General features: G+C 41.2%; 1 protein-coding gene across 3 annotated transcripts in view; it reads left to right on the top strand.

Annotated features, from left to right (window-relative positions):
* The window catches only part of LOC100567769 (acylamino-acid-releasing enzyme), a 331,395-nt gene that overhangs the window by 292,304 nt on the left and 15,884 nt on the right, over positions 1-23,207 (top strand). Inside the window, exons 3-5 of one of the 3 annotated variants that reach the window (XM_062970102.1) lie at positions 526-623; positions 21,433-21,562; positions 23,069-23,195. In XM_062970102.1, coding sequence (XP_062826172.1) covers positions 573-623; positions 21,433-21,562; positions 23,069-23,195 — 308 coding nt within the window. In that variant the 5' untranslated portion in view covers positions 526-572. Of the gene's footprint in view, positions 1-525; positions 624-2,516; positions 7,393-16,438; positions 16,565-21,432; positions 21,563-23,068; positions 23,196-23,207 lie in introns of those variants that run through there. The other 2 variants (XM_062970101.1, XM_008105032.2) reach the window with 2 other exon arrangements.

Genomic DNA, 23,207 nt, shown 5'->3' with positions numbered 1-23,207 from the left:
GCCTGCAGAAGAGAAGGCTGAGAGGAGACATGATAGCCATGCACAAATATGTGAGGGGAAGTCATAGGGAGGAGGGAGCAAGCTTGTTTTCTGCTGCCCTGCAGATCAGGACACGGAACAATGGCTTCAAACTACAGGAAAGGAGATTCCACCTGAACATCAGGAAGAACTTCCTCACTGTGAGAGCTGTTCGGCAATGGAACTCTCTGCCCCAGAGTGTGGTGGAGGCTCCTTCTTTGGAGGTTTTTAAGCAGAGGCTGGATGGCCACCTGTCGAGGTGCTTTGAATGAGTTTTTCCTGCTTCTTGCAGGCGGTTGGACTGGATGGCCCGTGAGGTCTCTTCCAACTCTATGATTCTATGGTTCCAGTACATCAGTTAACTAATTGCTCCCTTACAACTCTTTGTCCCTCTCCCTCTCATATTTGCAGTTTAACTGATAATTTCCAATCTTTTTTAGTAGATGTGCTCTTTTCTTTATGAATAAAAATCACTTTCTCACATGTCTCTCTCTCTTACCCTAATAGGAGTTTGAGAGAATAGTGGAAATCTCATCATTGCACTGGAAAAACCTATGAAGAATCCATTGGAATTCAGTCTGCTGCTCCAGACTCTGGGTATAACAGTAAGTGTCATCTGATTAGCTTTTTCTTTTATCAGTCTCATTTGATCTAGAATAAAAATGGAATCAGATCTTTGACTTTCATCATCAAGTTCCTCTCCCCTTTTTTCTGAGTTCCCTTCATTCTATTTTAGCACATGTCCTGTTCCGCCATTTCTGTCTCTCTGCTTCTTCTCATGCTGCTCCTGGTGACAACAGCAGGGATGGAAATTTTGCAGCCCTCTGGATGTAGCTCCTGTTAGCTATAGGTAGCATAGTGAATGGTGAGGAATGCTGGAAGCTGCAGTGCAGCACTGTCTGCACAATTTACATCCTTGCCATTTAAAGTCATTTGACACTTATGTTATCCTGAAAATCTCTTCTCAAAATCATTGTGGTTCTCAGAACTTGAAAATAATGTTGTCTGAAAAAATTCACAGAATTCTTCAGCCAGCTTGGCTACTGGCTGTGATATTTGAGGACTTAAGAGTCCAATGAAATTTTTTTCCAAGATCTGGACTCAAGGGGGGGGGGGGATGTAAGACTGGTGATGGAAAGCAAATGGCCAACAGATTGACAAAGAGGAAAGGCTCGTGCAGTGGAACAAGTTAGGGTTGTAATCGCTGGGAGAGGAGAAATTCTTAAAGAAAGAGAGAGATGGAAAGGAAAGATGAAATTCCCAAGCAGTAAGAGCAGAAGACAGAGGAAAAGAAGTGTTGATATATTTCTCATACAAATGTACCAGAAGCCACAGACCATAGGAAGAGATAATAATAATAATAATAATAATAATAATAATAATAATAATAATAATTTTATTTTATACCCCGCCTCCATCTCCCCAGGGGGACTCGTGGCGGCTTACAAATACAAAACGAACATACAATAACATCAAGTACCGAAAAACACGCAAATGTAAATTAAAAAGACATAAAATAAAGTCACAATCATTAATAAAACACAGGTTAAAATACAGCAATGAAATCATACAATGAACTGGGAAAAATGTAAATTGATACCAGATGGCATAATATGTAAAGATATCTGTGTTGCCGGCTTCTTATTTTTACTAAGCGAGACCACCATCCCTTCATGTAAAATAATTTTGTGACAGCAATTTCTCTTGGAGCAGAAACTATTATTTGCTACAGAAAGAAGCAACAATTCTATTCCATACACTTCACCTCTCTGTAGAATTGACAGGCTCTTATAGGAACAGAAAAATAAAATGCTGTTTTGTCCATTACTTGGTTTACATTCACTGAGAAAGGCAGCGAGCCCATATAATGAATAATTTTCCCCCATGGAGGGACTGAAAAATGCACAGCACGTAGTTATGCTTCCTCTGTACGCCTTTCAGTTCCAGTACACTGGCAGTACAGGGTTGTTTAAGTGTTTAGCCATTAGGGTTGCAGCCTGAAACCAAGAATTGAGAGAACATCCTTGTCCTGCTGTCCCGATTCCAGTCCATGGGTGTCCTTAGAGCTTTTCCACTTACAACACAGTCGTCTTTCATGGCTTGGTCCGGGTTGTTTAATCAATTATAGAAAGTTCCCTGAAAAGACTGCATGATTTCTGATTTGGGGGCAATATAAACTTATCCCAGCTGAAGTAAGTGAGTAGCTTCTTTCCCTTCCTCTTTCAATGTATAAAATGCAATTGAAACTGGACTTGTAGTTCAAATGAAGAGGAGAGATTGAAAAGTCAGTCTCCTATGGAAATGCCTGGGTTTGTTTCAATCCTAATCTTAACATAAGCACACTATAGTCATACAGGACAAATGGGATGCTATTGGTGAACACCCAAAAGGGATCAGAAAATTTGTGCCAAACCATGATAGGGCAAGAAATTTTGTTTCCTTTTATTGAATCCTGTAAATATAATAGACTTATGTTTTTGTTTTGTTTTCCTATGAAGCTTTTGAAACCATGGAAAACAGTAGACTGCTGAAAGTGGAGATGTATATGCAGATGTCTGCCTGTGGATCCTTAGGGCATCTGAGTCAACTATCAGAAGAGGCTTTCGATGCCACTCAGTATCAGCCCTCTGGTTCGTACTGTCTGAGCCCCAAAAGGTGGAGACAGGATCTTAGCCTAAGAAGATGTACATAAGAGATGTGTTTACAGACCATGGATGGGCCTTTTGCAACTTGTCACGCAGACTGGCCACTACCCTGATGCTAGAGGCAATGTCTGGCACTCCAGAGACTATTCATGGCTGTGGTTCCATTTGTGCCTAGGATCTAATGCTGGGAGCCATGGCCCTTTCTTGAGATTATACACAGAGTTTCACTTACTGAATTTTAACTCTAGAATCTTCATAGGTTTTTCTCACTTTCCAAGATATGCTTGAGCTGAGGGCTGGGAGCTAGATGCTCCATTCTCCTTCACATTCCAGTTTGCCCCGTCAATCCCTCCACCTGCACAGTGTTTGTTCCCTCTCATCATCCCTGCCAGTGGAAAGCATGGGACGAAGAGAACTCCGACTAGGACCTAACACTGTTTCACTACTGAGATAAGAGGCCATAGGACTCTGAAAGGCAGTGCGAACTGGCTGACTATTGACTGAAGCAAATGCTGGCCAGGCATGTCTATCAGCCACCCAAAGCCATCCTGAAGCCATTCTAAAGCATTCAAGTGGCAGTGCTTTCCATTGTTAGTGTTGAGCATTGTTTTATGTATGCCTGGGGAGTATTTTTATTTTTAAAACAGCCTTAATCATTCCACTTTTATTTATGTGTATACCTCATTGACACCCAAGAATTGAGGGTCTGGATTTTTGTGTGTGTGAGGTTCCTTTTTTGTTTGTTTGTTTTTTTACTTTGTATCCAACATACTGCTTTCCTCTTTGCTTTGTACTGAGTTAGCATATGGGCTGTTGTCGGTAGAAGCAATAGAGTGCAGAAGGCTATCAAGAGCACAATCTAGTGTTGATGAGATCAGGAAAGCTTGCCTCTGCCATTCCTCCTTCCTACTACTGTGCAATTCAAGTCCTTCTTAAGCCATTACTAGTGGGCATGCTCAGATCGATGGAGGAGCTACTTGGAGCAGATTATTGTCGAACCTGCTAGTACAGAGCTCTTAGCACTGTAACTTGTGCGAGAGCCAAAAGAAACCCCTGTGAAACAGCTCCTTTCTTTTGCTGTAAAGAATTCCGCACGTGTACAGATGCTCTGGTTCCCATTTGTCTCTGTTGTCTGTTTCCTGCCCGTCTCTTGTCCACGCTGAGCATGCTCAAGAACAACAATTCATTGGTGTGACCCATAGGAGCTTCCATTTACCATGGGTAACAACAAAATGATTCTCATGTCTAATGTTCTATGCAATGAAATAACAAAAAAATTTAAAGAACAACTGTTAATATTTAATAAGTTCAATGTTATGTATAAGGATTTAATTGCAAATGTGCTATCAAGAAACTGGATAGATATCTTTATATCAAACACCTGTGTGTATGAAGTTTTCAATTAGTGGCATGCTTGACCCGTTCGAGGGACACTTTTGCCAAAGGGTAGCCATAGAGCCGGTGACTGTCTCCGTCTGTTGTAGAGCATGGCTTGCTACTTCTCTGCACGGTTTCATCTACTTAGAGTGCTTGCCGTTCGTTGCTTGAGGTTAATTTTTTTCTCTCCAGTTGGTTCATTTTCTCTATTGAATGCCATTAGCAGATTTATGCACTTGTTATTGAAGGCCTATCAGTGACACCATTATGTGTAATTATCCTGCCGAATGTAACACCAGATGTTCTCCTCTGTACTACATTAACTCTCCTACCTTTGCTGCATCCGTCCCTGCAGTAGCCATTAGTGTACACTTCTAGGGGATCCTAGGCATTGTTTAGATCTTAAGCCAATTCATCCTGTCCAAGAAATTGATCAAAGTCTTCTCTAGATGTGAGAGCACCAAGCTAGGGAAGGTGCTACAAGTATGGGAGTTACTATCAAATTGTGCAAGCACAATTAAAACAGCTCTTGCATAAGGAAGTGCAGATATGCAATCAAATTTGCTTTCCTAGATTCAGAACCTGAGGATGCAGTGATGACAGCTGTTTCCACTAAAGCGTTAGTAATTAATAAAGAGCCCCTGAACCACATCTTCTGAAACCTGGAGAGTGAGAGCTAGTGAAAGGTGTAATTTAAGGTGAGGCAGATTTCAAAATATGGAACAATTATTTCCAACATGCCCGTACTGTTGGTGCAATAATGGCATAACAACTTTTCCTGCACAACTAGACAGACAGTAGACCTCTCCAAAACTGGGGGGGGGGGGGGGATCAGTGGACCTTTTTAACTCAGAGAAAGGTGAGGAAGAAAGTTTAAGATCCTAACATCTCTTGAAAGCATAAGACTTTCCTTTCTTATGATTGATGCACTTGACAAGGACATTCCATGTCCTGAATGCTGCTGTCCACTTCATAATGGCATGGGCTCATCACGAAAGGCTACAATGTATAAGGGAGACTATTTCTCATAGACCAACCTGGCATATATTATAGATTCTTGAGACACTTCTGCTCCTGCAGAGACTGAAATGAAGGTCACTGAGTCAAAGAGAAGCTGGCTGGTCAGTCTGTATAAGGCCAATTTCACACATCATCACATAGAAGTAAACCTGAGCACCAGTAGCACACTGAATATGGATCAGCCTCCAGCTAGCACTCCTGTATGATACTGACACAAGCTTGCAGCTGTGTTGCATACCCTCAGACTTTATGTTTAAAATATAAGAAACCTGACATGGCCCTTTGACAGCTGGTGGAATCAAATGAACTTTCCACAGTTATTTGTCTGAACCTACATTTTTAATAAGCCTTGGTGTTATGAAAGAATAAGTTGAACAATTAGCACTCAAAGTGATACAACACGTCACCAAAAAGCACTACTTTGAAACTCTTCAGAAAGACAACAGCCTTCCACGGTCACCAACGGCTCAGGGCAAGATCATACTTTACAATGCGTTTGGACAGCAATGATTAACAGCAATTACCTACACTCCTGATTACTCACATTTGTGTCCACCAGGAGGTGTAAGGACAAAGCCTTAGAAAAAGCAGACATCTTTTCACATCAGGCACATATGCATTGGCAGCAGGCATCTGCCTGAGGAAGAGGCACAGTCATGTCCACTTCTGTGTGAACTTGAGAAGGGCAACCAGGGCAGATTGAATTCCTATGAACTAAGTGAACTTCAGGCATTGTGAACCTGGCCTTTGGTTGCATGTGCAAAATTAGCACTTTCTGCCCCTGCTGGTCTGGTAGTCCGAGTGACCATAAAGTTTGAATACCTCTAAGCCTTAAGCTAATACCTTCTAGAAGAGGTAAGATTACAAAGTCGGGAGTTCTTGCTTTTGTGTGTATGTAGAATAGAAGCTGTTTTCTGAAGTAGCCAACCTATTGGTTTTTGCTAGCACTTATGAGAAACAAAGACATTTCATAAAGTAGTTGATTATGACCTTGAAAATTCAGGGAATAGAGAAAAGCAGGGATAACATGAGTTCTCTCTCATAACTGGTAATGCTCTTAAAAGCATAATCAAAACCTTGGAATATAAAGTCTGAGAGCAACAAGAGAATCCAGAAAACATCATTTTAGAAACACTACTTGCATTCTCTATGGATAAATTAATTGCATGCTCACACTGCTCCCAGTTAAAGACTTGGTATTACCATCAATATTTAGGTTGCATAGTCTTAGTTCACACAAGGCTTGTGGCCTTCAGCAGCTAAAGGCATTAATCTTTCAAAAAGGCACAATGGAAATTGTTCCCAAAAGAAGAGAAAGAAGACAGGAAAGGAAGTTAATTACTCCCGATAGAACTACATCCCGTGTGAAAGGTTTGTGCAGCAGGCATTGCTTCTTAGCTGTTGCCTCGGTTGGATGGCAAGCTGGGCCAGAGAGACTCCCATCTCCCTCATGTTGCATCCTGGAACAAGCCTTTGCTTCCATCTTGAGCTGAATGAGGCATTTGGCAGTGGCAACTGCCGCTCTCTCACCACCCAGCTCCATCCCATCCTCATCAGGACTCCCAGCAATGACAAGTGCATAATCTGAGGGTGCTTCTTCAGGGCTCTAGGTTGACTTTGTGTCCCCTACAGGTTTTCTCAACAGTGGCTGCTACAATCTCCTTCCATCTGCACCCCCATCCCTCCCATTGTAAATATATGTACAGTGTGTAAAAAAAGAAATAAAATAAAAATTCTCATGTGAAGAACAAAAAAAGTAAAAAGAAAACAATCAATTCACAGGTCCCTTTTGTGGGGCTCCATCTTAATGACCAGCACACCTGCCAACTCTTGCTTTTGTGTACAAAAAAGAAAAGATCAACAAACAAAGCCTGGTGTTTGTGTCTGGCTCCTTTGGACTATTCCTCTTCTTGCGAAGCATAGCAGAGTCTTGTAAAGTTGTTGTGGCTGTCACATGGCACATACCTTCCATGCCCTCCTCCTGCCTTCCATGTATCTTGAGTTCCCTACTCTTTTTTATTTTGTTTTTTAAATTATTATTATTATTATTATTATTATTATTATTATTATTATTGTTGTTTTGGAGGTGGGAGAGGTTCTGTATAACAATCAAACAAAACAAACAACCCATCCAACAAAAGAAGAAGTTTACAGTTGTAAGTGCAATGACCTAAATCCTTTATCTGAACATTGTAAATGATGTGTGTGTCCTGCTGTGCTCTGTGAGAACTTGTAGTAATTTCAGTGTACCACCTCATGTATTGTGATTCCGTATGGCAAGTTGCCCTACAAAGTATTTCTGTGGAAAACAGAATAAAAGGACTTGATATGATTCACAAGCTACTCTGGCTTCATCCCTGCCTGCTGGGGACATAAGAATTTGGGGGCAGGTGCTCACTCACCTAAAGTCAATATTAGACCCATTTTTAAAAAAATAACTAAGTAACAAATTATAACAAAATAACTTAATGGAACTAGCTCTAATTAGAGTACCAGTTAGCGCTAACAATTGGGCCTAGTCCTCTAGGACTCACTTGCTTTGAGAGTCCAGCAGGGGAGTCAACTCTATCCTACTTCACTATACATTTTACTTCAAGACCTACTACACAGAGAGATGATAAATGTGGATCTGGAGCAAAATTTGGAAGTAGTGAGCTCTAGATAACATAGGTCTAGATCCTACATTGTCCCAGCATAGCATAAATATCTGCTGAAGTATGTAATGCTAACACTATGCATTCCCTATACTGAATACCACTTACAGTGTATTGTGTAAAAAAACAGCAAATGTGCACAGCTTTCACCTTATTTCACGAAGTGCAGTGCGTAGTGAAATATGGCTCATATTTACCCAGCAAGGGTAAATATACAATATATACAGTACATTATTGAAGATTTCCCCATCATTTTGTATTTGATTCAAGTGCTTTATATAACTACAGTAGAGTCTCACTTATCCAACACTCGCTTATCCAACGTTCTGGATTATCCAACGCATTTTTGTAGACAATGTTTACAATATATCATGATATTTTGGTGCTAAATTCATAAATACAGTGATTACTACATAGTATTACTACATATTGAACTACTTTTTCTGTCAAATTTGTTGTCTAACGTGATGTTTTGGTGCTTAATTTGTAAAATCATAACCTAATTTGATGTTTAATAGGCTTTTCCTTAATGCCTCCTTATTATCCAACATATTCGCTTATCCAACATTCTGCCGGCCCGTTTATGTTGGATAAGTGAGACTCTACTGTATTCAAAGAACAAAAATGTGGTTGAGAAAATTACAGATTGTCCTCACATTTGTATAATGCCGTACTTTTTTGTACTTGAAAACATAACTCATCACCACCTTGTAAGAGAAATTTTCAGATAGCCACATTAGTCTATTTCAGTGTAAGCAGTGAAGAAGTAAACTATGACAAGAAGCCCTTCCCATTTCCTGCCTAGAGCATATATGTCTCTGTTAATCAGACACTCTAGCCCCATCAGAAAGTGGGGGAGACTGAAATCCAGGTCATAGAATCAAACAATTGGAAGGGATCCCAAGGACCATCCAGTCCATTCCCCTGCTGTGCAAATGTGCACAATCAAAACACTCCAGAGGAGACTCCACCACTCTCCCAGGCACTGCCAAACAGGAGGTACTTCCAAACGTTTAGGGGAAATCTCTTTCCCCCCATGAGTTTTAGCCTAGGGATGAACAGAATGCTCTTTTGCTCCTTCTCTGCACTGGTCCCTTTACAGTTTTTTCAGTATATTGATACTGGGTGCACAGATATACATGATGCAGACTATTAACAGATCGTCAAAAAACAGGGGACACGTAATCTTTAAACACAAGCATAACTCATTCGACCCAAGGCTTGAAGCATGGACATTCAGCACATATTCCTCAGGAAGAGGATGGGATTTGCTGTGACTTCATGTACAGGAATTTGCAGTGAGGCCTGCTGAAGACTTTGTGCTTCTCAATAGAATGACTTCTCTTATCTTTTACTGCTTACTCTCCATCCTTCCCCCACCCACCCCTTGTGTTACCCTGCCGAGGTCTTTCTCACCACCCACCCTGTGAGGATGCAGCTCCCACTCTGCGTTCACACAGCCATCTGCCACCCAGTGCTTCATGTTGCTGTTCAGCTGATTAGGAACACACTGGCAATGCCAATCAGCTGAGGTTTCGCTTGTCATTACCCTCCAAGCACACTGTCATGGGGTCAGCTTCACACCCAGCTTTGTCAGGGGGGAATCTTTTGACAGCTGAAATACCGTTGACCATCTCAGTGGGGGAATGGCTCCCACAGAGACCTAAGTCATTAGTGAGCTGGGCAGGGGGTTGACGCCTGTTGCTTGCTGAAGCGGCTTCCTGCTAGGATCCCCCATCCATTCACAGTGCCAATGAGCTGCCTGCAGGCCGAGAGATGCACAGCTTTCCTGTGGGAGTCACACGGCATGTGCTATTCCCCATTCAGTACTGGCACAGGAACACTTGAGTCCCACGCAGCCAGTGCTGGCAGGGAACAGCGTCAGGCACCCTTTGTTTGTCAAGCATCTCCGCTATTCCACAGTGCGCTGAAAATGACATGTGTCAACTTTAGAGAGAAATCACTTTGGGTTCTGAGTGGCTCTACAAAGTACAGTATACACAGCAGAGCTTGTGAACATTACTTTTCAGACTGCATCTCCCAGAATGGCAGTAGCCATGTTTGTTAAGGACTTCTGGGAGTTGTAATCCGAAAGATAACATTCCTAGGCTTTGACTCATGGCAAGAGTAAAAAGGAAATGAAGCCACAGACTGCTATTACTAATTCTTTATGGGCTTGAGTATATCTACCTATAAGATTTGTGTTTCTTTTAATACTTCCCACTGTCTTGGTTGAAGCTAATGGGACATGGAGCAGCTGGAATACCCTTTCCTTGTGTTCACTTTGAAGGCAGCTAAAGGGTGCAATGCTCCTTTAACCAACATAAGACTACTATGGAAACAATCTGTGTCCATGAAACACTATCCAGGAAAATGACTTGGTATCTGACATGTCTAGCTTGAGCTAGGAAGGGAGGAAAAGGATCAATGCAAAAGTAACTGAGGAGTTCAAACTAGTACAACTGCCAACATGGTAGCGTGACAAGAGGGCTACAGCCTCATCACTGATGAAATACAAGCCTAAAGGTGGATGATTTAGAATTGTCTTTCATGTGCAATAGACATAAAGGGGAATAAGTTTTAACAACTGGCTCACCACTCTCTCCAGAGATGAGCTGCTAAAATTGTAAATAAGGTGCCGAGGTCAAAGAGGCATGAGCTATGTGTGCAGGTGTTCATTTTTATTATTAGGCTTTGATCTCACACTGGACAGCTGCCTCCTGGCCACCTGAGTCTTTTATTCTACTAGACTGAACAATTCCAATGTGGCTGAATATTGAAGTAGCCCTGTTGTCACACCAAAGGCTATAGAACCAGATCAAAAACCGGACAACTAATGGCACTGATATTAAAAGTGTTCCTGCTCTCATTTGCATTAGAACTCAGCAGAATGGAAAAATACATTTTCAATTTGAAACCGGAAGAGTAACAATCTCAACAAGCTGAATATGACTACAGAAAAAATAAATTACTCACCTAAATTACTTGATAAAAATTGAAGGGGGAAATGGAGGAAAACCCTCTGTAGAATGAATGGGCTCAGACTCCTATCAGTTCAGCGCGCACACCCTAACAATGCAGAAAATGAATGGATTTTAAAATATAGAATTTATCTTTTAAAAATAAGAAGGCAGCATTTTTGGTATAACTATTTGAATGTTGGTCTAGGATAGTGGGGAACCAGGGCTTGAATCCCTGCTCACATGGGAGCTCACTGGGTGAGCTAGAGCAAGTCACACACTCTCAGCTTCATATAAAGGCAAGCTCAAACCCCCTCTGAATAAATTTTACAGAGAAAATCCAATTTAGAGTCACTGGAAGTCAGAAATGACGGCACACAACAAAGGAGGAAATTGTGCTATTTAGTTTCGGAGACTAGTAGGAAATAAAAGGCCTATATAGGAATAACACATTTTTTCATTGTACTTATACATACTGTAATACATTGGTTCACTTTTATCCTTTTTCACAGCTCAGATATGCACATGGAGAACTCTACTACCCAAAATACTCCATCTGATTTCCCACCTCACCCACCTCTTTTGTAGAGGCCAATATCTTGGAGAAAGCTTGATTATTTTTACTCCATTTTTGTATCCATGGTGACACAAAGCTGCCTAAAAAATACGAAGTACAAAATAAACAGCAAAAGTTTTTGCAAAACATTTTAAAATAACAGAAGAGAGACAGTGGGGTGTACTGATTTAGATGTTGGAATACAATGGATGACCTTTTGCAAACCACACTGTCTCAGTCTCCAAGGAAGGCAAAGGCAAACCCCCTCTGAACAAATATTGTCAAGAAAATCCCATGATAGGTTCACTTTAGTGTCACCATAAGACCTGAAGGCATACAACAAAATAAAAAGTACAGTAAATCCAAAACCAGCCGATTGAAAACACCTGAAAGCAAAGCCTGCTGAAGTAAATATTTTTCAATAAATGTCTGAGGGTGCATATATACTGCAGAAGTAATGCAGTTTGACCACACGTTATCTGCTATATACTATGGGATCTTGGGAGTTGTAGTTTGGTGAGACAAGAGCACTCTTTAGCAGAGAAGGCTAAAGACCTTGTAAACCCACAACTGTCATGATTCCATACGACTGAGCCATGGCAATTAAAGTGGTGTCAAATTGCATTACTTCTACAGTGTATATGCACCCTTAGACATTTATTGAAAAATACTTGCTACTATGGTGTATATGTACCCGTGCAGATTAAACCCATCTCTACTTGATACCCAAAGCCAAGGAAGCTGTTGTGGTCCTAAACCAATGTCTGTCGTCAGTAATGGACTGGATTAGGGTAAACAAACTGAAATAAAACAGAGGCGCTCCTGGTCAGTCAGAAGGCAGATCAGGGAGTAGGGATTCAGCCTGTGCTAGATGGGGTTACACTACCCCTGAAGACACAGGTCCACAGTCAGGGGGTCCTCCTGGACTCAGCCTTGAACTTACAGATCCAGGTATCATTGATGGCCAGGAGTGCCTTTGCACATTTAAAACTTGTGCACCAACTACACGAGTTCCTTGAGATGCAGGATCTGTCCATGGTGGTGCATGCCCTCGTCACATCTTGTCTGGATTACTGTAACACACTCTATGTGGGGCTGCCTTCGAAGAGTTTTTGGAAACTTCAACTGGTCCAAAGAGCTGCTGCCAGGTTGCTAACTGGGACTGGCTACAGGGAGCGGACAATCCCCTAGTTACAACAGCTCAATGGCCACCAGTCTGTTTCCAGGCACAAAGTGCTGGTTATGACATTTAAAGCCTTAGAACAGCTCAGGTCCAGGCTATTTGGTTGATCGCATCTCTCTATATGAATCTGTCTGGCCCACAGTTAACAAGAAGCTAAGCAATCATTCTTCTTTTCCAGAGACCATGGCAAATGCACAGGAAATGGGGTTACACCAGTGAAGACAATGAGACTAGAAGTGACATCATGTCACTACTAGTGTCATTTTTTGCTGCATATGTGAGGATTTCAAGCACAGTGGCAGAATACATGGATCGATTTTGTTGCATTTTGTGATATTCAGTATGATTTTGACATTTTAGCTAAATCACTCTGATTTTTTTCAAAAAGAAATGAGAGAGGGAGGGATCCTGGAGACTGCAGAGACCAGATTGAATCTGACAATTGTAAAATTATGAACTTATATAAAATTGATATTTTAGTGTTTGGGGTTTTTTGCGGGGGGGGGGGGGGATTGAATATTTTCAAGCTGTAGATAGTTGAATCCATTCATCTGGAATCTGTGGAGGGCCAACCGTCTATCCAAATTTCCCTAGTAGCCACCGACACGAATAGACCAGAGGCAAAGAATGAAGAAAGAGTAATTGCTTCCACACTGCAGGACTTTCAAGAACTATTTTGTCCGTGAGCCACAAAGCATGTGTGAGATTATCTTAAATGCAAAGTGACACAGGGCTACGTGGAAAACTTCCTCCATCCATCTTAGTGTTTCCCTCCTCTTAGACAGACACAGAAAATATTTATCGGGCATCTACAAATCCCCATGGGTGCCAGTGAACCAAGAGCCTATGTATATTAGAAGCTAATCTTTAAAATTAATAAGGCATTCCCTCCAACCTTCTGCTTGCCCTGCAAATATCGTGAGGCCACTGGGTCACCTTATTCTGAACTGCCTTGCAAGACTAGACTAAGCTTAGTTATCTGGAGTGATTTATAACAAGCATAACTGAAATCCTAATTTTTTCCAGTGATTTCTTTGTAGTGGTCTTACTGTAAAACCACGGTAACCCTCCCCCCCCCCAGATTAATAGTTCACTAAGGGCTCAGAAAAAATATTTCCTTTTTTTTAAAAAAAGGCCTTTTCTGAACTTGCACTAGTTTGAAGCATGTGAACTAGTTTGATGTAAACCCCTAAACGCCATGGTATCCAACCCTTCAATAAACTGTAACAACTTTATGATTTTGTGCAACTTATATCTTTAAACTGTACACTGTATCTCCTATATACATGGTATATGAACCTCTTTAAAACTCATAAGAATGTAGCCTAGAGACAGCCACCCTCCATGACCCTGCTAAAATAATCCCCTAAGAATAGAAAGGTGCGACAAATTCCGCTGGCTGTTTTCCAAGCCAGATAATCATCAGATTCATTGTTTATATGTAAAGACAGATGATTTTCCATGCCTGCAAGGTTAACCCAGAAATGCTTGTGTGATTCCCTTGAAACTGAGAGCCCGTTATCCCTGTGGAAACAGAGACTTAAAAATAGAGGGTTAGAATATGTACATCTGTTAATTGTTATTCGACAGCCCTGTCCTTGATTGTCCAGGATTGGCACCTTTGTTTCCTGAGCCCTCAGTTGCAGAGATAGGGCAGACTGGACACACTGGTGCCCAAACTGGGAGTGTGGATTTATGGAAATGGATGATGGGATGCCCTATAATAGGCTAGAACTGGTGGAGTTGCTCAGCTCTGCCTATATAGAATCCTTATAGGAATCTGCTTGCTATCTCCAGAGTTGTCTACTCCAGAACTTTCCAAACTGTATGTTGAGGCACATTAGTGTCAGTTGCAGCACATGTTACATGAACGTAACAAGAAACCTCTAAGATTATGTGAAATAAGCCATAACTCGTATAATAAAAATATACATAAAAGGTTTTCCTGAGGTACGTTGTGTCTCCATACACTTACTATAATTTATGCATATGTCTGCATCTCTTATACGGGCTGTTTGAACCTCTGGTTTGCCAGTAAAACTGAATTACTGTGTTGCAAAATAATGCATGTTAAAAACTGAAATGCTTGGAAAGTTCAAGGGATCGAATACAGAGCTGGTAACAAAGGATCAAGCTGGAATCAAAGGTTGGCACAGCAAGTTTTTGAACTTTGGTATTCTTTAATTTCCATACTAAAATGCACACCTCCAGACAGTTCAGGTCCAGGCTATTTGGCCGACCACATCCCTTTGTACAAGCCTGCCTGGACCCCGAGATCTTCAGGAGAGGCCCTTCTCTCGGTCCCACGAGAGAGTGGGCCTTCCTTCTCGGTAGCTGCCCCTTGACTCTGGAACTCCTTTCTTCCCAGGGAAGCGAGAATGGCCCCTTTCCTGCTGTCCTTCTGGCAGCAGGCTTTATTTATTTCGTGTCAAAAGCATTGCATAATAAATAAGTTTAAAAGTGATAAAATAAAGGAATCACAAACAGCTAAATATTTTAGACCAAAAGTGGGCAACAGCAATCGCATTGTCCATAGCTTTAAACAACTCCTCCTCCGTGCATGAGGCAGGGCATTGTGGGCAAGCATATACAGTTGTTTGTTCTGCTCCACAGTCACACAAGGTGGACAATTCCTCAAGGTACTGCTATCTTGCCAGGTTGTCTTTTGATCTGCCCACTCTGCTTCTGAATTTGTTCAGGGACTTCCAAGTTGCCCATTCATGGTTTGCTCCTGGAGGGCAAACTCATGGGGAGCCATCCAGTTGGGATTGCCTGGTTTAGCTGCCCAGAGGGATACCCTTGCTGTTGCTGGAGGAACATCAAGAGGAGTGGTGGTTCTCATCAAACTCCTCCTTGACCTGAGTCTACTGGAAGGAGGCTGATAGTCATGCAGTGGGTGGCTTTCACACTGTTCGACCTTATTTCTCTCACCATTAGCAGCAACTTCCTGTTACAGATCAGGGGGCAATTCCAGCTAGCTTAAAGAGTTTATCAACAGGCGTAGGTTTGCTTCACATGGACAGACTTGTGCCAGGCAGGACAGGCGGCAGGCTAAAACCTTCTTATTCAGGCAGGTTTTAAAAGAAGGTGGTTAAGATCAATTCAGGAGGTGCTGTGGTTTTTAATTTTGAATTTGTTTTAATTGTTTTGAATTGGAAATTTTAAATACTGGTAGAGTATAATTATCTGTATAACGACCAAGAGGCAACAGTAAGAACAGACCACAGAACAGACTAGTTCAGAATTGGGAAAGGAGTACGGCAGGGCTATATACTCTCAACCTACCAATTCAACTTGTATGCAGAACACATCATGCGACGTGCAGGACTTGATGAATCCAAGGCTGGAGTTAAAAATGCTGTAAGAAACATTAACAACCTTAGATATGCAGATGATACCATTTTGATGGCTGGCTGAAAGTGAGGTGTTGAGGAGCCTTATCACCAAGGTGAAAGAAGAAACTGCAAATGCTGGGTTTCACTTAAAAAATAAAAAACCAAGATGATGGCAACCAGACTGATTGATAACTAGCAAATAGAGGGAGAAAACATGGAGGCAGTGACAGACTTTGTATTTCTAGGCAGGAAAATTACTGCAAACACAGACTGCAGCCAGGAAATCAGAAGACGTTTACTTCTTGGGAGGAGAGCAATGAGCAAACTCGATAAAATAGTAAAGAGTAGAGACATCACACTAGCAATGAAGGTCTGCATAATAAAAGCAATGGTATTCCCCATAGTAACCTATGGATGCGAGAGCTGGACCATAAGGAAGGCTGAGCGAAGGAAGATAGACGTTTTTGAACTGTGGTATTGGAGGAAAATTTCTGAGAATGCCTTGGACCACAACACCAAACCAGTCCATACTCCCAGAAAATAATGCCCAACTGCTCACTGGAAGGAAGGATATTAGAGGCAAAAATGCAATACTTTGGCCACATCATGAGCATCCACGGGACCAGGAAGTTCTGTCTTCCGATCAAAGGCGCTGACTAGACTTCCCACGCCTTCGGGTTGACGGGCAGGGCCGGAGCCAATGACAGGGGCCGGCCTCCAGAAGCCCCGCCCACCCGGCTCTGAAGAGTGGCGCTTAGAGCGGAAGTTTCGGAGGAGGTTTCGCCGGCGGAGGAGGCCGAGATGGAGGAGGCGGCGGTAAGGGCGGCAGGAAGGAAGGAAGGCGCGCGCGCGGAAAGGGGGCGGGGGGGGGGGGAGAGGCTAGGGGACAGCGCGTGCGATGGCGCGCGAGGGTCGCGTCGACGGTAGGCCCCCGCTGGGCGTTTGGTGCTGAACTTCCCACAGTGCTTCGCGCGGGAAGTGGGCGGGGCCTTGGAAAGAAACAGAGGGGAGAAGGAGCAGCCTGCCAGTGTTAGCTGAGCCGTGGGTTTCCTCTGCAAAACCAACGTATCTTTCTCGCACCTTTGTTGAAGGGGCCAGGTCCCATAATACAGGAACTGTTTATTTTTTTTTATTTTTTTTGCATCTTACCCTCAAATGAGGGGGGTGCTTCTTATATCCGTGTTTCCCAAGGTGGTCTGGACTTCATCTCCCAGAATCCCTGCTCATTGGCGAAGGCAGCTAACGCCTCTGGGAGCTGAAGTCCAAAACACTTGGAGAACTACAGTATGGGAATCATTGGCTTTATCGCAGGCATGGGCAAACTTGGGCCCTCCAGGGGTTTTGGACTTCAACTCCCGCAATTCCTAACAGCCGGTTAGGACCCAAGTTTGCCCATGCCTGTGCTAACCCTATAAGGGTCAGGCTCCGTCGCCCCTAAATAAATTATTCAGAACTCTCAAGCAACAGCAAAAAGTAAGAAATAATACTGCATTCACAGAGCTTTTTTATAATGCTGAAAACCGTGTTACATTAAGTTTGTATTTATTTACCTTTAATTACTGCATTTCCATGGTAATATAAAGTCAATGGTATGGCACAGTATGGGGCATATATTAGCTAGGCTTATTTTTAATAGTAACTCTCAAGCAACCAGAATTTGCACTTTTCTGGTCCTTCCCAATCCCCAGGGTGCCAGTTAACCAAGAGTCTATTAAGTGACAACCAGAACTTTTATCGTCCCTTTAATGTATTACTTAATGTAACATCATTAACATGTTAAGAGACTGAAGCTGACAATAATGATTTTATTGTAAATTATTGAAGAGCTATATTTTTATATTCCATACAATTCAATTACTCAGCTGTATGTTCCATGATGTTGATTGCCAGATTCTCAGATATTGTTTTAATCTATTTTTTATAAATGTATTATATTATTAAAATGGCATTGAATGTTTGCCACTTGTATGCTTTATGTCTGGAAGCTGGCCTGAGTCCTTTCAAGGACATAGAGCGGGTTAAAAATAAACGTTTATTATTTATTATTCTGTGCACCTTCAAGAATGTCTGGTGCACCCCACTTCTTATACTTTTGATAGTTGTTTAACAAATAGCAATTCAAGTTAAACATCCCCTCATAGTTCAAAGATTTCACCTTTTCCCCTGAGTCCCCTTTGGGGAGATAGAGGTGGGGTATAAAAATAAAGTTATTATTATTATTATTATTATTATTATTATTGGTTAGCTGCTTGCTGTGGGCATCTTGCAAGATAGAGGCAGGTTGGGATTATACGTATTTCCTTCTCCATTAAATAAATTTTCTAAAAGTGCTGTGTTGCAACGCTAGAATGTGTTTTTCTTGGCAAGATTTGATTAAAGGGGGTTTGCCTTTGCCTTCCTCTGAGGCTGAAATTGGGTGACTTCCAGAGTCACCAAGTAAGTTTCCATGGCTGAGCAGGATCAAATGCTGCATAAATCGTACACTGCCATATCATCCAGTTCAAAGCAGATAATCTGGAATCAGAAACTGGGTTATATGGCAGTGCAGATAGGGCAATAGTCCAATGCTCAAATAACTGCAGCAAGGTGGCTGTGTTAATATGTTTCATTAGAAAAAGGAGTCTTGTGACACCCTTAAAACTGATTTATTTTATCATGACCCTTAGCATGGATTGCATCCCACTCCCTCAGATGTACTTCAACCTCTTTCCTGCTATTGCAAAGTTCTTCATTTAAAAAAATGCTCGCCTGGAATTCAGAAATTGAAGAGCACTTGATTGGCTGTAAAAACAGCACAAAAACACCTGAAGCAGCTTTAAGTCGAGATCTTGAGAAAAGGTGGAATGGGGCAATTTTTCCTGATTCAAGCTGACTTGTAATTGCCAGTTTGAAAACTGGAAGGAGATTCTTTTATCTTTAATGTTTGTCTACAAATTGGAAGAGACCCCAAGGGCCATCCAGTCCAACCCCTGCCTTGCAGGAAAACATGACCAAAGCACCCCAACCAGATGGGCATCCAGCCAAATGGGTGTTGGTAAAATGATTAAAGATACAGGGGCCATCTGCGCTTTTTTTTTTTACCCTGGCAATCTTCTATTTGGGAAATATAAGGAAATGTGCTTAAGCAAGGGAAGCAATGGAGTAGCACTGATCTCTATCTCAACTGCAACATTTCCTGCTCTCCACTCCTCTCAGTTTCCTAAGCATTATTATTATTCTATATTTATACTCTGCTTTTATCTTAGGAAGTTAGACTCAAAGTGACTCACTGTTCAGTTCAAAAACTTATAAAACAGAAATCCGCCCTGAGTCCCTTTGGGTGAGAAGGGCGGGATATCAATGTTGTAAATAAATTTAAAAAATAGAATTGAATGTTACCATTATTAAAATAACTCATTTAAAATCACATAAAATGAATAAAACAATTTAAAACAATTTCAACATCATATAGCACCCCCTGGCCCATTCTTACATACTTATAATATACTGTATATACTCGAGTATAAGCGTAGTTTTTCAGCCCTTTTTTTAAGACTGAAAAAGCCCCCCTCGGCTTATACTCGGGTAAGGGTCCTGGTTGGTTTATATTTGGGTCAGCTTATACTGATGTTATTACTATTGCATTTATTTTATTTATTATTATATGTATTATTTTGCTGTATTTATTATTATTATTACATGCATTATTTTACTCTATTATTATTAAAACAATACCTAAGCACATTTACATATTGAAGAAGATGAGAATAATGATTTGAACAGAGTTGGACAGTCTTATCTTAAATTTGAGCTTTATGTAAATATTCAAAAACATTTAACCTACTGATGCCTCAGTTAATGTAATTTTATTGGTATCTATTTTTATTTCTGAAATTTACCACCCTCGACTGATACTGAAGTCAATATTTTCCCAGGTTTTTTGTGGTAAAATTAGGTGCCTCGGTTTATATTCGGTCAGTTTATACTCGAGTATATACGGTACTTATAATAATAATATAATAACTTTATTTTTGTATGCCACCACCATCTCCCCGAAGGGACTTGGAGCGGCTTACATGAGAATAAACACAATCAGTCACATTTACATTTATATACAAAATACAATTACAACACTTTCTGCTTTAAAGGCCATCCTGATGGACATCCCATTTTAAAAACAAAGAACTTGAACCAACAACAAAATACTGCACTGTGGAGCATTATTGTTCTGTATTAAAGCCAGTTGAATCCTCTACTGGGATCTGTAAATTAATTCTCCTTCCTAGTCACTTGCTCTCCTTTTTTTATTCCTCCCATCTGCAAAGAGCAGTTCATATTTCATATCTCTTCAGACTTCTGTGCTTCTACAAACATTTGTGTTCCCTCCAAGACAGAGATTATTGCTCTGATTCTTCAAGCAAGGCTTTGGACCCTAGTCTCCAGAGTAGTAGGCTACATCTACACTGCCATATAATCCAGCTTCTGAATCCAGATTACCTGCTTTGAACTGGATTATCTGGCAGTGAAGATCCAGCCATAGTCCATGCTGGCTCTCCACAAACAGAGCAGATAATTGCTCTGATATTACTACACAATTGTTTTTCCAAAGTAAATAGTGTGCTGGCTGCCAACCAGTCCCTCCCCAAACAGTATTCCATTTAGTACTGGGCAAGGTATGTCACATATTAACTTGGACTAGGTTGCAAAGTTTCTTGGTCCTTCAAAGAAATATCTGCCATAAAGTCTGCATTGTACAGAAGAGACTTTTGATCCTTTCTAAACGAAGCCAAACAACTATACTAAAGAGAAGAACTTTATTGCTGTTTGCTTCTGGGTTATAAATTTCAGCCAAGATGCAAAGAAACCTTGTGTTGCCTCACCTGCAGGTGGCAGCTGAGGTGCTTCCATGGGGCAGTTGACCCAGAAATGGTGGGGAAACTCACAAAAATTACCCTTCAAAGTTTTGAAACTAGAAATGGCTGAACCTCCACTTCTGGACTGTCTGGTGGTGTCCAACCTGCAGCCCTCTAGGTTTTGAGACTCCAACTCCCAGAAGCCCTGGCAGCTTGTCTGGTGGTCAGGAATTCAGGGAACTGAAATCCAAAACACCTAGAGGACCAAAGGTTGGACGCCACTGGTCCAGGACATTTATTTCCAAACTCTTGCCTTCCGGGTGTTTTGGACTTCAACTCCCAGAAGTGTCAGCTGTCATGGCCAGTGATCAGGGATTCTAGGAGATGAAGTCCAAAATACTGGCCTAGAACCGTTTTCTAGGTGCACTTGGTTTAAGACCGATAGTTAGTCTGTGTCAACCAGCAGTACAATAACGCATAAAGAATTGTCAATAAAATAGTAGATCACATATGTTTCATTTAAATGAACTCCCTAATTTATATAATTCCCCTCATACCTTTGGTATTTATCATTAAACTAGAGAGGAAGAGAAAATAGTAGCTACCATATTTCTCCTATTCAAGATCCAAAGCCCATTTTGTTAGATTAGAACTAACGCTCTATATTAGCTGCTGTGTCTTCTATTTTGCAGGTCACCCAAGTGGGCCCTTGTCAAACATTTCTTTGCTCCATTTTGTCACTCCTAACTGTTGTTACTCTCTGGAAAAAATGATAATTGTGACGATCCTAATGTTGCTTTCACTTGGAAGGCATTGCAGTTAATGATGCTTCTTCCTATTTTTAATGTTTAGTTGCTGATTGATCCTGAGGAAATAGCTGCTTTATACCGGGAGCTATGTCAGTTCCCATCTCTTTCAAGTGCCTGTATTGGGCCTGAAGTAACAACGCAGTATGGTGGCAAATATTGCAACATTTACACAGGTATGCTCCACCCCCACTTTGGTCTGCATTGTTGGGACTGATATTCACGATACAGAAGTATTATTGCCATGATCACATTTTCCCCCCACTTTGCTTTGGGTCTTCTCTTTTGTGCACAAGCCTATATCTTAGTTCCCGGAGGACTCTAGGGAGTAGAAATATAGGCAGTGCCAGACATTGATGGACATTCAGCACATTCAACATTTTTTCCCTAAAATCAGAAGGTATTAAATCCTAAAGCAAGAATAGATCTGAACCCTCCAGGACTTCTGTTGTGTCTCAGTAAACATTTGTTGCTATGACAAGAGTGTTTCACATTTCTCAGAGGCTTCTAGGAATATGATTCAATTTGAAATCAGTGGTATTGGATGGTATTTGATCCCTGTAAGAAGTGTGGCAAAGAACCTGGAACTTCCTTACACATGTGGTGGACCTGCTCTAAAGCAAGACAGTTTTGGATTTTGAAACAAAAGCTACTGCAAAAAAATCTTCACAACTACAATTCAGTTAGATCCTGAACTATTCTTATTAAGAGTACTAAACAAACCGGTCAAATTTATAAATTCCAAAACATTGCAATATATGTTAATTGGAGCAAAAGGTTATATGCGCAAATTGAAACACCGACAGCTGAAGAGTGGATTATAAAAAAAAAATTAAATGGCAAAAATGGATAAATTGATAATGATGTTCAGCCAAAAATACTGAAGTTATTTTGAAAAGGACTGAGAATCATGTTAGAACTTTTATTTTAAAAATAAACACAACTGTGGATTGAGGGCTTCAGATACATTTGACACAGGAGTAATTTTACACTAGAAATATCTAGAAACACCATTCAGCCAGAGGGTTTAACCTAGTCCTGTTATCATGGAAAATATCCCTTATATATATCCAAAGTAGTAACAGTAAGGAAACTGACAGAGAAGATGGGGGAAGCAATTGTACTACTGTATCATATTTAATGGTGAACTAAACATGCAATGTCTGCAATACAATTGTAAAATAATTGGAGGGAGGGGGAAAGACAAGTTGTTCAAGCGTCTTGCTTTAAAGGGAAATTTTGAGTGCCCCTCCCCCCCCTCCCCCCCCCCCCCCCCCGCAACTCCTGTGGCAAATCCAGCATCAGGCATGGTAACAGGACACCAGGGCCTTGAATAATGACCACAGCTTCACTAGCCCAAAGGTAGTTGTTATCTTCACCATGGGCTAAGAACAGGACATTTTGAAAGTAACTGAACAATTTTTTTCTTCAATTTTCTGAAGCTATTTGTCTTGTAAGGCCACCCATGTATCTCTTCTCTGTATGGGTATACAATAGATTGGCCAAGTTTGAGCTCATACCTTGCACTGGGCTAGAAAATAGAAATAAATGGAAGGGATATTAGGTCTCCCTCTTTTCCCTTTGGTTGTGTGTATATCCATGTATAGAGACAGATATTTGTAATAGAAGATGCTGGGTTGTAATTGTGCCAGGCTGAACAGGAGCTTTTCCTTTATTTACAGAGTGGTCTCAGCGGGACTTGGAAAGAGCCGAAAATGTGAAATTCTGCCGCCAGTACCTCATTTTCCATGACAGCCAGTCTATCGTGTTTTCAAGTCCCTCTGGCAACTGCACTGAAATCAAGGGAGAGTAAGTAAATTT

This window comes from Anolis carolinensis, chromosome 2 (genome assembly GCF_035594765.1).
Source record: "Anolis carolinensis isolate JA03-04 chromosome 2, rAnoCar3.1.pri, whole genome shotgun sequence".
Lineage (NCBI taxonomy): Eukaryota > Metazoa > Chordata > Lepidosauria > Squamata > Dactyloidae > Anolis > Anolis carolinensis.
Note: the sequence above shows the minus strand (reverse complement) of the source record. Positions and strands in the feature narration are given on the sequence as shown.